Genomic DNA, 16,300 nt, shown 5'->3' with positions numbered 1-16,300 from the left:
TTAATATATAGCCTTGAGTTTAATAGAGAACCTAGTCTATTGTTTTATGACTTTATCTTAAGTCCAGTCCAATACACTTTATTCTTTTATCTAGCCAATTCAACATTCAATCGGGAAGGAATTCTGTGAAGTTTTGATAAAATTTTGTCGCTTCTGATATTTATTATTAAGACCCCTTTCTCCTCAAATAAAACATCCAATTCTTAAAAAATCTAAAACTTTATTAAAAACCAGGAATAATTCTGCCCTTTTTCGAGGCTCTCTTAAGTTTTCTAGTTTGTTTATCCTTAATACGTTTATTAATATTTTCATTGCGTTTCTTTTGTCTTGAAGCAATATCCTGCTCGACTTTCTTCTTGCGATCGGTCCATTGTTTCTTGGCCTTCTTCTTTTCCACTTTGCGTTTTTTAATGGCCTTGTATAATAGTTTAGGATCATCCTTAACCTTTTTACCATCCACCTTATCGAAAGCCTTTTTCCAGGCAATTTCATTTTTCATTTCCAGCGCCTTTTCGGTTTCACCCATTTCTTTTAGTTCATTGATTTTCTTATCGGTTTCCTTGATTTTCTTCAATATTTCACGGGGATTTTGGTGGGAATTCTTTTTCTTTTGGGCAAAATCGAATTTGGAGAAAACAATTTTACCTTCCTCATTGAACACCGGTTTGGGTATGACAGGTTTAATGTCTTTTTTGGTGTCAGTTTCGTCTTCTTGGTTGGTACTGGAGTGTTTGGCTTGTTCATTTTTCATGGATTTAGCGGCGGAAACGAGTACTTTTTTGAATTCTTTATTTTTCTTTAGTTTTTTCTCCTCTTTTTTCTTGCGTGCCTTTTCCGAAATTGGTCCCTTTTTCGTTTTCATTTTATTCTTAATGGTATTTAAACGATCTTGCAGTTCATCAATGGAAGCTGAATTCTGTTTGGCAGGCATTGATTTTGAAACCGTTTTACTGGTGGTCAGTAGGTATGCATCGCAATCGGTATCTGAAATTTAAGAAAAAAAACAAAATACTTTAATAAAAGAATATGTGCATATACCTATACAGATTATTATGTAGACCCGAGTGGAGGTGTGCCTTCTGACAAATTTTTGTTGTTGCTGTAACAGTTTTGTTTTCCTGAGAAAATCATGGAGTTGGAATATATGTTGCTAAATGGAATTTTTTAGCTACTCGAATATCAGGTCGTTTGAATAAATATTTGGAGAAACGAATACAAGATTTGTTACCTATCTTAAAAATCTAGCTCCCCCAAGTTTCCATACATTCCCAGAACTTACCTTCTATTGAGTCTGGCACATTGAAAGTCAATAGTAAATCCATAATTTTCTCATTTTCCGAACGCATAAACGTTTGTAAATGTTTTTTATCTATTTGTATGGTCATTTTAATTAATAATTTTTTAATAATTTTAAACAAAAATTCAATTTTTAATAAACTACTACTACAACACGTGTATTCTATAGCAAACGAAACGAAATCAAAACAAAATATAAAGAAAAACACAAAAAACTATATGACAGTTTGTAGCAAAGCTGTCACAATTTACAAAGAGTATGTTCAGTGTAAGAAGATAAAGTTAACAGAGTTGTTCCTACTAGCATACACTGAACATCTAGCAAAAAGTGCGAATATTTTTTTATTTGTATTGTGACAACTGTCAACGCCTTTGCATTTTTATACGTTCTTCTTGTATTATCAAAGAATGACTAATTTTCGTGAGTGTGTTTTTGTTTAACAAAAAAATTATTTAAAAAAAATATAATAAAAATTATTAATAATTTTATGGAATATTTAGAAAAATAATAAAGAATTGTAAAAAAGTGCAAGAAAGAAAAAAGCAAATAGATTACATAAATAAAAGAAACAAGTTTTTGTGTGTTTAAGAAGGATTCAATATGAAAAAACAATTTACTAAAATTAAAATAGCAGCTGAAAATCTTTCAAGGTAAAATTGTTATTTTACTATTATCTAGTATGTGTTGTTTTTGTTTTTTGTGTAAGCTACTCTTATTGGAGACGGCTATAACGTCTGCGAAAAAGGTTACACGGCCACACATAATAGCTTGGTGTGTCGGAATGTGTCTCTATAATAATGCAACATTTAGTTGAATTTTTTTTGCGATTCCTACACACAAAGACTTTTAAGGGTGTCGACCTAATCATGTAATTTGTTCTCCTTTCCTTGCAGATCTAATAAACCAGATCGCAAGGATTTTGAATTAGAAACCATCGAAAAACAAGTGGAAAAATATCGCGATGTCTTGGATAAAATGGTACGTAAGTTGCCTACTGTGCCCAACAGTAGCAGCAGCGGCGGTTCAGCTGATTTACAGGAACGCGATAAACGCATTAAAAAACAAACACACTATAAAATTGGCCAAGCCCTGGAAGAGTCATCAAAGGAATTATCGAAAGATATGCCTTTGCATCATGTTTTAGTTAATTGTGGTAAGTCGGTGATCATATTTCATAAGTTTTAAGGAACCTTTTTTGCTTTTCTTAAGTTCAATTTAAGGGAATTTTTTATTTTGTGTTCAATTAAGAAATGTGTTTGGTGTTCCGTGTGTTTGTTACCTTTTTAATCAATTTCTGATAAGAATTCAATATCCGCCATTTAATATCTATTATATACTTGGTTGCTTTTTAACATTTGGTTGGTGTGTTAAGCTTGTCTTTCTATTTGTTTTTTAATGGTTATTAAATAAATTCCAAAAGATCGCGGTTTTTTAAATTTTTTGTAAATTTTTTTGTAAATTGTCTCTGTAGACTAGAACATAAACTGGACTATAGACCATATTATAGAGTAGACTATACCCCAGACAACTATAGACTAGAATATAGACTAGACTATAGACTAGACTATAGACTAGACTATAGACTAGACTATAGACTAGACTATAGACTAGACTATAGACTAGACTATAGACTAGATTATAGACTAGATTAGACTATAGACTAGACTATAGACTAGAATATAGACTAGACTATAAACTAGACTATAGACTAGACTATAGACTAGACTATAGACTAGACTATAGACTAGACTATAAACTAGACTATGGAATAGACTATAGACTAAACTATAGACTAGACTATAGACTAGACTATAGATTAGACTATAGACCAGACTATAGACTAGACTATAGACTAGACTATAGACTAGACTATAGACTAGACTATAGACTAGACTATAGACTAGACTTTAGACTAGACTATAGACTAGACTATAGACTAGACTATAGACTAGACTATAGACTAGACTATAGACTAGACTATAGACTAGACTATAGACTAGACTATAGACTAGACTATAGACTAGACTATAGACTAGACTATAGACTAGACTATAGACTAGACTATAGACTAGACTATAGACTAGACTATAGACTAGACTATAGACTGGACTATGGACTAGACTATAGACTGGACTATAGACTGGACTATGGACTAGACTATAGACTAGACTATAGACTAAACTATAGACTAGACTATAGACTAGACTATAGACTACAGTATAGACTAGGCTATAGAATAGACTGTAGGCAAGACTGAACACCTCCCCTTTTGATAACCTGCTGCACCAGCTAATAAGATATTCCATAAAAAAGACCCAGGAAGGGCATTTAAAATTCGTTACATTTCCAATACAACAACACCAAGCAACCTCTTTTTATAATCTCAAACCGAAACAAAAGTTGATTAAATTAATTTCTTAAAAAACTTGAATATGTGAAAACTCCACAATAATAGTTTCCAAAAAGGGTTTATCTATATGCAAACATTCACTGGGGGAAACTTTGCGTGTCAATCTCATATTTATTTATCATAATATTTTCTTTTCTTTCTCTTTTGGCGTGGGTTTTTTGTTTGCCTTTTTCTTTTGTTGAGGAATCTATGAAAGTGTTACTTTTAAAGTAGTTTTCAGTTGGTCACTTTGTTATTAATGCATTGTGTCATAATATTATCAGTTTTAATGTGTGGTGTGCGTTTTTTTATGATTATTTTTTTGTTTTGTTTGTTTTAAAATTTTGTTTATATATGTATTTTGTATTTATTTGTTGTTGTTGTTTTTTGTGTACATTTTAAGTAGCCTCGCCTCACCTTTTAGTTTTGTATGACCTTGTTTTGTAAACAGCAAAAAATAAAAACATTTAACCAGCCATCTCCATAATATACATTTACATGCATGCATATGATAACAAACGCTTGGGGTATTTGAAATGGAATGAACTAACTGAACTGATGATTACATATGGGCCATTTATAGTTACAAAAGCATTCGTGATTTCTTGTGTCAAACACAAATAAAAACTTATAATTTTGTTGTAAAAGTGTCAGTTTTTTAAACAAATTTGGCAGCTAAATAAATTAATTAAAAGGGAAAAGTTAGTAGCTCAAGTAAACCTTTTAAATTAACGACACACAGGTGAAGAAGTGGCGGTATTGTTTCTTTTCTTCTATAAAATGGAAAAAGTTATAAAAATATTTAAATGAAAAGTCTTGTTCATAAAATGGGAAGGTCAGGGTTAAGTTTACAAATAAAATTCTAATGTTTGTGTGTCATAATTTTTAATGTAACTTAATATATTTTGAAAGTGTTGTTTAGTTTAAAAATATTTTCCTTTTTTTAGTGTAACCATTTTAATGTTGCTGTTGCCGAAGCTATTTTTGTGCCACAGCCTTTATTTATTAATTTTAATCTAATCGCTTTAAATTGATTAAATTCATGAAGTGGTTTTCGGTGTAGGTGAAAGACAGCAGTAAAGTTCTATTTATATTTTGTTAATTTTTTGAATATTTGTTTTATATATTTAAAAAAGGATTGTTAGTTTACTTAAGAAAATTTGTAAATATTTACAAAAGAGAATAAACAATAATTTTTTGTGATTTTCAGTTCTAGTTCAGTTCTAGTTCTAGTTCAGTTTTAGTTCAGTTCTAGTTCATTTCTAGTTCAGTTCTAGTTGAGTTCTAGTTGAGTTCTAGTTGAGTTCTAGTTCAGTTCTAGTTCAGTTCTAGTTCAGTTCTAGTTCAGTTCTAGTTCAGTTCTAGTTCAGTTCTAGTTCAGTTCTAGTTCAGTTCTAGTTCAGTTCTAGTTCAGTTCTAGTTCAGTTCTAGTTCAGTTCTAGTTCAGTTCTAGTTTAGTTCTAGTTCAGTTCTAGTTCAGTTCTAGTTCAGTTCTAGTTCAGTTCTAGTTCACTTCTAGTTCAGTTCTAGTTCAGTTCTAGTTCAGTTCTAGTTCAGTTCTAGTTCAGTTCTAGTTCAGTTCTAGTTCAGTTCTAGTTCAGTTCTAGTTCAGTTCTAGTTCAGTTCTAGTTCAGTTCTAGTTCAGTTCTAGTTCAGTTCTAGTTCAGTTCTAGTTCAGTTCTAGTTCAGTTCTAGTTCAGTTCTAGTTCAGTTCTAGTTCAGTTCTAGTTCAGTTCTAGTTCAGTTCTAGTTCAGTTCTAGTTCAGTTCTAGTTCAGTTCTAGTTCAGTTCTAGTTCAGTTCTAGTTCAGTTCTAGTTCAGTTCTAGTTCAGTTCTAGTTCAGTTCTAGTTCAGTTCTAGTTCAGTTCTAGTTCAGTTCTAGTTCAGTTCTAGTTCAGTTCTAGTTCAGTTCTAGTTCAGTTCTAGTTCAGTTCTAGTTCAGTTCTAGTTCAGTTCTAGTTCAGTTCTAGTTCAGTTCTAGTTCAGTTCTAGTTCAGTTCTAGTTCAGTTCTAGTTCAGTTCTAGTTCAGTTCTAGTTCAGTTCTAGTTCAGTTCTAGTTCAGTTCTAGTTCAGTTCTAGTTCAGTTCTAGTTCAGTTCTAGTTCAGTTCTAGTTCAGTTCTAGTTCAGTTCTAGTTCAGTTCTAGTTCAGTTCTAGTTCAGTTCTAGTTCAGTTCTAGTTCAGTTCTAGTTCAGTTCTAGTTCAGTTCTAGTTCAGTTCTAGTTCAGTTCTAGTTCAGTTCTAGTTCAGTTCTAGTTCAGTTCTAGTTCAGTTCTAGTTCAGTTCTAGTTCAGTTCTAGTTCAGTTCTAGTTCAGTTCTAGTATTCAGTTCTAGTTCAGTTCTAGTTCAGTTCTAGTTCAGTTCTAGTTCAGTTCTAGTTCAGTTCTAGTTCAGTTCTAGTTCAGTTCTAGTTTCAGTTCTAGTTCAGTTCTAGTTCAGTTCTAGTTCAGTTCTAGTTCAGTTCTAGTTCAGTTCTAGTTCAGTTCTAGTTCAGTTCTAGTTCAGTTCTAGTTCAGTTCTAGTTCAGTTCTAGTTCAGTTTCTAGTTCAGTTCTAGTTCAGTTCTAGTTCAGTTCTAGTTCAGTTCTAGTTCAGTTCTAGTTCAGTTCTAGTTCATTCTAGTTCAGTTCTAGTTCAGTTCTAGTTCAGTTTCTAGTTTAGTTCTAGTTTAGTTCTAGTTCAGTTCTAGTTTAGTTCTGGTTCAGAAATAAAAAAATTACCAAAAATTTGAAATTTTTAAAACATAATAACTGTAGTTAAAATCAACCTAATATCATGATTATAATTATAAATAATATATTTATAATCTTGCGAATATTTTCCGCAATTAGATAATAATCAACTGTCACTTTAGTTAAAATTAAATTATCTGTCTATTTTTGTGGTTGTTTCAATTTATGGTCAATTTATTTTAATCCTCTTTTTTCATTTCAATTTGCAAATACATTTTCTCAATTGCATAAAAAACTAAACATGTAGGCTAAACTAAATAATTAAACGCAATACAAAATCCCACAATATAAATTAAATTCACACATTTAAAGTAGATAAATTACAAAGAAACAACAACACTACCACCACCCTACCATTCGCTCATCCCCTTAACAAATCCATATGGAATTAAATAAACTACATGAACATTTTCTAAATTAAAATGTCTTGTTAAACACTTTAGAAAATGTGTAGAAAAAATCAACTTCAAAAGCTTGGAATTAATAGCCAAGCAAGCCAGCAGCAACCACTTGCATATTTACTACGAGTGAGTAATGAATGATATAAACAAGTCATCAACCTTGTTGTATATGCCACACAATTTCAAAAATGAAATTGAGAAAAAAGCAGTATGATTTAATTTTTATATAAGACTTATTTATTTGTTACTTTTTTTGTTGGTTTGTTTTGTTGATTTAATGCAAAAATGAAAAGAAGACAAGACAGATTAATAAACAATTTATTTATTTTAATATTTCCTGTTATTACTTTTACTTTAATGCATACTTCACATCCAATGAAGACCATGAATGTCTTGTGAATTTTAAATTATGACTTTAGCTAGCAGCAGCTACTTCTTTTCTTATTTAATCACAAGTTTTGAATATTTTACTCTTTCTTCCCTCATAATAGGCGAACTTGAAAAGTCAATTGCTGAGTGTATTGTTGACAGTGAATTGGAAACAGAATGCGAAGTGGTGCGGCGTCTTAAATTAATTTTAGACAATGAAATACAAGAGATCTCAACCTTAAAACGTAATGTATCCCGTACTTTACAAGAATATGCATCATTAAAACGTAATTATGAGGTAAGTTTTTCTTAATATTTCGTTTCGATTTTATAATAATGAATATTCCTCAATGAAATACATGTGTTAAATATTTCTGTTTAAGTTCTTATCTTTTAATTTATTATTTCTTTCGTTTTATTTTTACTTGCATAGAATTTTCTTTATATATTTTTATTTATAGTCGCTCTTTTTTTAAAGCAAGAATTTCTTTATTGATATATTTAGTTGACAGATTAAACAAATAGTTTTTGCTTCATTTCATTTTTGTTATTTAATAGGTATGATTTGTTTATATTTTGATAAAATAGTTTGTACTTGAGTTAAATACATATGTACATATTTTCTTTACAAAACACAATGGGACAGATTGATAGAAATTATCCAGATCTGTTCTAGTTTTGTTCTCGTTCTGTTCTAGTTCTTTTCTAGTTCTGTTCTAGTTCTGTTCTAGTTCTGTTCTAGTTCTGTTCTAGTTCTGTTCTAGTTCTGTTCTAGTTCTGTTCTAGTTCTGTTCTAGTTCTGTTCTAGTTCTGTTCTAGTTCTGTTCTAGTTCTGTTCTAGTTCTGTTCTAGTTCTGTTCTAGTTCTGTTCTAGTTCTGTTCTAGTTCTGTTCTAGTTCTGTTCTAGTTCTGTTCTAGTTCTGTTCTAGTTCTGTTCTAGTTCTGTTCTAGTTCTGTTCTAGTTCTGTTCTAGTTCTGTTCTAGTTCTGTTCTAGTTCTGTTCTAGTTCTGTTCTAGTTCTGTTCTAGTTCTGTTCTAGTTCTGTTCTAGTTCTGTTCTAGTTCTGTTCTAGTTCTGTTCTAGTTCTGTTCTAGTTCTGTTCTAGTTCTGTTCTAGTTCTGTTCTAGTTCTGTTCTAGTTCTGTTCTAGTTCTGTTCTAGTTCTGTTCTAGTTCTGTTCTAGTTCTGTTCTAGTTCTGTTCTAGTTCTGTTCTAGTTCTGTTCTAGTTCTGTTCTAGTTCTGTTCTAGTTCTGTTCTAGTTCTGTTCTAGTTCTGTTCTAGTTCTGTTCTAGTTCTGTTCTAGTTCTGTTCTAGTTCTGTTCTAGTTCTGTTCTAGTTCTGTTCTGTTCTAGTTCTGTTCTAGTTCTGTTCTAGTTCTGTTCTAGTTCTGTTCTAGTTCTGTTCTAGTTCTGTTCTAGTTCTGTTCTAGTTCTGTTCTAGTTCTGTTCTAGTTCTGTTCTAGTTCTGTTCTAGTTCTGTTCTAGTTCTGTTCTAGTTCTGTTCTAGTTCTGTTCTAGTTCAGCTCTTGTTCAGTTTATAGGATAATTAAGAAAATTGTATATTCCAAACCATCTAATCCCATAGCTGTAATAATATTATCTATTATCAGATCATAACCTATTAAATTATGCAATAAATTTTTCTCTATTTTTTATTTTTAATAAACAATTTTATTTTATTCAAAAAAACTTACTCACACCTTTTTTTTATATCAAAACAATGAGGATTTGATTTTGTTTTATTTTTTTCGTTCATTAATTTTCAATTATTTTTCTATACAATTAATACCTTATTATAAATTATTGTTATTGTTGTTGTTTTGTAGTTAATTATAATATTTTAAACCGCAATGTGTCATAACACATCCACTTTACTAATAAGTAGTATTCGAAACTATAATGGCTTTGGAGCTTTAAATGGAAAGACACACAAAATTTAAGTAAGGGTATTCAGTAGTGAGAAAGAAACAAGTCGTTTATTTTAAATTTAATATAAAATTAATTTGAAATGTCAGCTGTTTACGCTAACTAGTTGTCTATGATTGTCTTAGGAAATTAAAATAAAAATTCAACATTAGAAGAACAAAAGTTTTAAGAATAGAAACGGCTGATTTTTATTATATTTGAAGAGAATAACTATTCAACTGTTAGAAGTTTCTTTTTATAATTAATGTAGTTCTTATCTGTTTTTTTTTCTATTAGAACTATTGAACTTAATTTAAACTAGTTTTGTTGTCCATTTAATTTCCTCTTGCATTGTATACCCCTAATGTATTGCCTCAAATATGGCATGGCTTTAAATTATACACCTACTAAAATAGTAAAAAAAGAGAAATTATAACAGCAAAAAATACAAAAAAAAAAAAAAAAAAATAAGACAAATTTAAATTAATAATAATAAGAAAGCATAAATAATAAAATAAATTACTGATTATAGATAAACTTTTGACAATGACGGATTTATGCATGTATGTATATACACACACCCTACTTACTACTAGCATGACATGATATGTCTGATACATATTATTAAAAGAAACTATCCAGAATTTTTAATTGTTATGACAACTGCAGCAAATATTTAATTGACAAAAAACTCGAATTTTCGTCACGAACTTTATTGTTCTTCAAGTTCATGTATTGTTCAGTTCTAGTTCAGTTCTAGTTCAGTTCTAGTTCAGTTCCAGTTCAGTTCTAGTTCAGTTCTAGTTCAGTTCTAGTTCAGTTCTAGTTCAGTTCTAGTTCAGTTCTAGTTCAGTTCTAGTTCAGTTCTAGTTCAGTTCTAGTTCAGTTCTAGTTCAGTTCTAGTTCAGTTCTAGTTCAGTTCTAGTTCAGTTCTAGTTCAGTTCTAGTTCAGTTCTAGTTCAGTTCTAGTTCAGTTCTAGTTCAGTTCTAGTTCAGTTCTAGTTCAGTTCTAGTTCAGTTCTAGTTCAGTTCTAGTTCAGTCTAGTTCAGTTCTAGTTCAGTTCTAGTTCAGTTCTAGTTCAGTTCTAGTTCAGTTCTAGTTCAGTTCTAGTTCAGTTCTAGTTCAGTTCTAGTTCAGTTCTAGTTCAGTTCTAGTTCAGTTCTAGTTCAGTTCTAGTTCAGTTCTAGTTCAGTTCTAGTTCAGTTCTAGTTCAGTTTAGTTCAGTTCTAGTTCAGTTCTAGTTCAGTTCTAGTTCAGTTCTAGTTCAGTTCTAGTTCAGTTAGTTCAGTTCTAGTTCAGTTAGTTCAGTTCTATTCGTTCTAGTTCGTTCTAGTTCAGTTCTAGTTCAGTTCTAGTTCAGTTCTAGTTCAGTTCTAGTTCAGTTTCTAGTCAGTTCTAGTTCAGTTCTAGTTCTAGTTCAGTTCTAGTTCAGTTCTAGTTCAGTTCTAGTTCAGTTCTAGTTCAGTTCTAGTTCAGTTCTAGTTCAGTTCTAGTTCAGTTCTAGTTCAGTTCTAGTTCAGTTCTAGTTCAGTTCTAGTTCAGTTCTAGTTCAGTTCTAGTTCAGTTCTAGTTCAGTTCTAGTTCAGTTCTAGTTCAGTTCTAGTTCAGTTCTAGTTCAGTTCTAGTTCAGTTCTAGTTCAGTTCTAGTTCAGTTCTAGTTCAGTTCTAGTTCAGTTCTAGTTCAGTTCTAGTTCAGTTCTAGTTCAGTTCTAGTTCAGTTCTAGTTCAGTTCTAGTTCAGTTCTAGTTCAGTTCTAGTTCAGTTCTAGTTCAGTTCTAGTTCAGTTCTAGTTCAGTTCTAGTTCAGTTCTAGTTCAGTTCTAGTTCAGTTCTAGTTCAGTTCTAGTTCAGTTCTAGTTCAGTTCTAGTTCTAGTTCAGTTCTAGTTCAGTTCTAGTTCAGTTCTAGTTCAGTTCTAGTTCAGTTCTAGTTCAGTTCTAGTTCAGTTCTAGTTCAGTTCTAGTTCAGTTCTAGTTCAGTTCTAGTTCAGTTCTAGTTCAGTTCTAGTTCAGTTCTAGTTCAGTTTCTATTCAGTTCTAGTTCAGTTTTCTAGTTCAGTTATAGTTCGTTTCTAGTTCAGTTTTCTGGTTCAGGTCTAGTTCAGTTCTAAGTTCAGTTCTAGTTTCAGTCTAGTTCATTCTAGTTCGTCTAGTTCAGTTCTATTCAGTTCTAGTTCAGTTCTAGTTCAGTTCTGTTCATTTCTAGTTCATTCTAGTTCAGTTCTAGTTCAGTTCTAGTTCAGTTCTAATTTTCAGTTCTAGTTCAGTTCTATTTCCGTTCTAGTTCAGTTTCTAGTTCAGTTCTAGTTCATTTTCTAGTTCAGTCTAGTTCAGTTCAGTTCAGTTCTAGTTCAGTTCTAGTTTCAGTTTTTCTAGTTCAGTTTCTAGTTCAGTCTAGTTTCAGTTCTAGTTCAGTTCAGTTCTAGTTCAGTACTAGTTTAGTATTGGCTCAGGTACTAGTTCAGTTCTGGTTTAGTTGAATGTTTATGTCATTATTAAATTCATTTTTATTTTAAAAATTTATAATCTCATAAGTTCTCTGAATATGACTTCAAAATGACCATGAAATTTTTATTAAATAGATAACCCTGGAATAATTACCCCTCCTTTAGCGAACAAAATGAATAATTCCTTGTACGTTACAAATGAACTGACGAAATGACTGCACCTCTACTTCAAATTAGGGTGTTTATACGAAACACAAAAAAAGTAAATGTACGTTTTAATGATAAGATTTGTCTTTATCTAATAAATTTCAAAAGTCTACAAGTATTTGCAATTAAAACAAACAAAAACAGAAAATGACAATAATTTCTTCATTTTTAAAAAGAAAACTAACTGCAGTTGTCTATTTAGACATGACTAAACGTAAAGGAAATTGGTTTATTAGGTCATAAACATGCTGTACATTTGTTAGAGCAAAAATAAATAACTAATCAATATAACACAAATGTAGTCATAACTGCAAAACACAACACGTATTTACATGTTTGTATTTATAAATAAATAATAAAACAAAATTTCCGCAAATACTTTTGCAAACTATTAAAACTATTGATTGATTTTTTTTCTCTTGCACTAATTTTAGGCTGCCATACGTTTAGATGAGCCACAGGCGAAAATCAATCATATTAAAGATCAACAGGAACAATGTGAGATTAAATTGGAAAAAGAGCGTGACTCATGGGCTGCTCAAATGTTTGAATTGATCGCCAAAGAGGATGTTATTGTTCAATGCATACGAGATTATGTACTCAACCAAAGAAACTATCATGAGCGTGCTTTACAAAAGGTCAACAGCTCCTTGGCCAATATACAAGATATCATACAATCCACAGTGAAATCACGTTTTGGCACTTCGCTAACGGATCACTTGGATTCCACAAATCGTGAAATATCTTATATTATAGAGTTATGTGTCTGCTGTTTGGTGGAGAATGGTTTGAGCGAGGAGGGTTTATTGCGTGTGGGTTGTGCTAGCACTAAATTGAGACGCATGAAACATGCTTTAGAGGCCCAATATGTTAAGACTCCTCTGCCCTTGGATTATCAAGATCCTCATGTCATTGGTTCTATTTTAAAGTTGTATTTGCGGGAATTACCCGAACCTTTATTGACCTTTAAGTGCTATAAAGATTTTCTTAAAGCGGTAGAGAAAAACTCCGAAGAGGAACGTAAAATTGAGATTAAAAACACTTTGGCCAAACTGCCCACTTCTAATTATTTAAATTTACGTTATTTAACCAAATTCCTATGGTTGGTTACCCAGAATGTGGATTGCAATAAAATGTCTTCACACAACTTGGCCATAGTCATGTCACCGAATATGTTATGGCCACGTGTGGATAAAAACAATCCAGCCGATTATATGGGTCAGGTGAATAGTTCATCGGCTGTGAATATCATTGTGGAGCTGTTGATAAGTCAATGGGATTATTTCTTTGAGGGTGAGGTGGATTTCTTTGTCACTTTACAGCGTGGCAAACTGTTTGTGGAGGATAAAAGTAAATCGAATTCTTCGAATGAGAATTTAGATCGTCATGATATAGGTGAGTGTTAATGGAATATATTTCCTAGAGAACTTATATAAACTTTTCTATTTTGCTTTCAAGATATCTCTGATAGTCCCCGCTATGGCACCATAAGACGTCAAAAGCCCTGTGCTCCTTCACCACCTGCAAAACCGCAAAATATTGTTGTTAGCTCTGATCCAAATGGTTCAACTACAAATGAAACGATTAAAAACAATGGAGAACTACAGCATAACAACCACCAAAGAGCTAAAGAATTATTTCCCTCAAATAATACAACTATTACACAAGCGGTAACTAATAATAACAACAATAGTAGCTCAGCAGGCGGCCATATAGAAAAACCTGAAATTCCTCCCTTACCTAAACAACTGCTCCTCCAACAACAGCAGCAACAAACGAATCAAAACGAAACAAATACAACGACCACAACTAATACAACACATCCTCCCATTTCCGCCAAACCTGTACCCATGACACGTACACAATTTTTCGGTTTGGATAATTTACCCTCACCCACTGCAGATCGCAAGAGTAATGATAGTGTTAGTTCTCTCAACTTTAAACCAGATCTCCCACAAAAACCAAAAATACCCAAACGACCCATGGTTTTAGGTTTGTCAACAACAACTGCCGGAGGCACTGGTTCCGGTATAAACAGTAAAAGTGATGAGGAATCCACTCCCACTAATAACAGTCAAAATACCAGTGATTGCTGTACTGCTACAAATGGTTCATTACGTGGTCATAAAACTGCCGAACAATTGGTTCAAGAACATTGTGATAATGTTACCGCTTTACAGGCCAATATTGGCAGCAGTAATACCTCGATACCCTCAGCTATACTTAAAGAAACCAATCATAATAATCATTTAAATCTACAGACAACAACAACTGCAAATCATACTACTAATAATCAGGGCAATTTGGAAGTGAATGCTAATGCTATGACTGCACCACCTCCCGTCATACCTCCTCCTCCGGCTGTAACAGTGGCAAAAGTTATGACAACTAATACTAACAACACAGATAAACCATTAGAGATACGCTTGACCACCCCCACAACTCCGGTATCGCCCAATATGATTATGACACCTAAACGACCTACAGTGCCTGCTCCTCCCCCGCCTACAAGTGCGAAAAAACTAAGTGAATGATTTCATTTTCAAAAATGAAGTGTTGAGTTTGGAATGCTTGTTTTAAGCGTGTTTGTGTGTTAAGTTTTGAGTGTGTGTGTGTGCTTAACTTTGTTTTGCAAAGGAGATTTTTTTGAAAAATTATTTTAGGTTTTGAAAAAAGGCAGGATTTGTTAAGGAATTAGTTGAGAAGAGAGAGATTGAAGAAAAAGAAACTTGAATGGTTAAGGTTTTATTAAAAAAGTACTTTTTACTAAATTTTCTAGAAAAAGTTCATAATATCGATATGTTTTTATAGAATTAGTATGTTATCGATAAATTTCTTATGAAAATTTAAAGTTATCGAAAATGCTTTAAAGAAATTTTAAATTTTCTATAAAAATTTTGGGTTTGATAAATATTTATTTTCTTTATTGAATTTTTAATTCAAATTATTTATTATCGATAAATTTTCTATACAATTTTTATGTTATCGGAAGTATTTTCTAAAGAAAATCTTTTATTATCGATAAATTTGATAATTTTTTTAGAAATGTTTTGTTATTGGACATATTTTCTTTAGTTATCGATAACTTTGTTCAGGAATTTGATAAATTTTCTATTGAAATTGATTTTTACCGATAAATTTTCTATAAAATTTTTATGGAAAGTATTAAATAGATTTTCAAAAAAGTTTTCTTATTGATATACTTAATTTTTTTAGAAATTTTATGTTATCGGTGATCTCTAAAAATTTTCTATAGAAATTTCAAGTTATCGATAATTTTTCATAAATAAAATTGTGTAATCGATACATTTTCTAAAGAATTTTTATTTTGTTCATTAATTTGATGAAATTTCTATGAAAATTTGGTTTTAATCTATATTTTTTTTTTAAATTTTATGTTATCGAAAAATTTTACAAATTTTCTATAGAAATTTGATGTTATCGATAAATTTTATCAATTTTCTCTAGAAATTTTTTGATTTTCTAAAGAAATTTTAAGTTATCGATAACTTCTTTAATAAATCTGTGTTATCGATAAATTGTCTACAAAATTGTATTTTGTTCGTGAATTTTATAATTTTTTTTTGTTAAAATTGATTTTTATCGATATTTTTTATATAAGTTTCATGTTATCGATAAATTTTAAAAATTTTCTATAGAAATTTTATGTTATCGATAAATTTTATCAATTTTCTTTAGAAATTTTATTTTTTTGAAATTTTATGTTTTCGATAAATGTAAATATTTTTTTAAAATTTTAGCTTATCGATAGATTTTTTATAAAATATATATTCGTTATCGATAATTTGATAAATTTTCTATATAAAGGTAAAGTTTTCGATAAATTTCTATGAAATTCTTGATGTTATCGATAAAATTTATAACTTTTTTCGGCAGAAATTTTAAATTATCGAATTTTTTTCTTTTTAATGTAAACGATGAGGTTTTTATGTTATTGACAGAAGTTTGAAGTTATCGATAAGTTTTCTTTAATGCTTTTGATAAAGTTTCTTAAGTAATTTTATGTTATCGATAAATTTAATAATTTTTTAATAGCAAATAAAAGTTATCGATAGATTTTCTTTTGAAATGGAATGTTATCGATGAATATGAAAAAGTTTCAAAAGTAATTTTATATTGTGAATAAAAATAAATTTTATAATAAAGTTGTATTCTCGATAAATTTGATAAAATTTTGAAAGAAAATTAATGTTATCGATAAATTTGTTAAATTTTTTTAAAACAGTTTTTCGTTATCGAGAAATTTATGAAAATTTGTCCTAAATTTATATGTTATCGATAAATATATGAAAATTTTTATAAAATTTTAATGTTATCGATAAATTTTTTATAAAAAAATTATGTTATCGATAAGTTTTCTAGAGAAAAATAAAGCTATCCATGAATAGCTTGAAAAATTTTATGTTATCGTTAAATTTGATAAATTTTTAATAGAAATGACAAGTTATCGATAAATTTTCTTTAAAAACTTAATGTTATCGAAAAATTTAAAAAAGTTTTTTTTAGATTTTTTAAATTTTTTATAAAAGTTTTAT

General features: G+C 30.3%; 2 protein-coding genes across 3 annotated transcripts; one reads left to right on the top strand and one right to left on the bottom strand.

Annotated features, from left to right (window-relative positions):
- Positions 1 to 203: 203 nt before the first annotated feature.
- On the bottom strand, positions 204 to 1,536 carry LOC119600856 (surfeit locus protein 6 homolog). The gene is made up of 2 exons (XM_037951434.1): positions 1,280 to 1,536; positions 204 to 984 (listed from the first exon to the last, which is right to left on the bottom strand). Exons 1-2 carry the CDS (start codon positions 1,383 to 1,385, stop codon positions 224 to 226), a joined length of 867 nt encoding a protein of 288 aa, XP_037807362.1. The 5' UTR covers positions 1,386 to 1,536; the 3' UTR covers positions 204 to 223.
- A 109-nt stretch (positions 1,537 to 1,645) lies between these two features.
- LOC119600842 (rho GTPase-activating protein 92B) lies at positions 1,646 to 14,659 on the top strand. Of its 2 annotated transcripts, XM_037951417.1 has the most exons (6): positions 1,699 to 1,717; positions 1,798 to 1,947; positions 2,191 to 2,450; positions 7,311 to 7,486; positions 12,179 to 13,139; positions 13,203 to 14,659. In XM_037951417.1, exons 2-6 carry the CDS (start codon positions 1,898 to 1,900, stop codon positions 14,276 to 14,278), a joined length of 2,523 nt encoding a protein of 840 aa, XP_037807345.1. In that variant the 5' UTR covers positions 1,699 to 1,717; positions 1,798 to 1,897; the 3' UTR covers positions 14,279 to 14,659. The 2 variants fall into 2 exon arrangements, with proteins under 2 accessions (XP_037807344.1, XP_037807345.1); XM_037951416.1 differs by having other exon boundaries at positions 1,646 to 1,947.
- The last annotated feature ends 1,641 nt before the right edge of the window (positions 14,660 to 16,300 follow it).

Source organism: Lucilia sericata, unplaced genomic scaffold (assembly GCF_015586225.1).
Source record: "Lucilia sericata isolate MDLA Ls3-8-SP2 unplaced genomic scaffold, ASM1558622v1 Contig000123F_arrow, whole genome shotgun sequence".
NCBI lineage: Eukaryota > Metazoa > Arthropoda > Insecta > Diptera > Calliphoridae > Lucilia > Lucilia sericata.
Note: the sequence above shows the minus strand (reverse complement) of the source record. Positions and strands in the feature narration are given on the sequence as shown.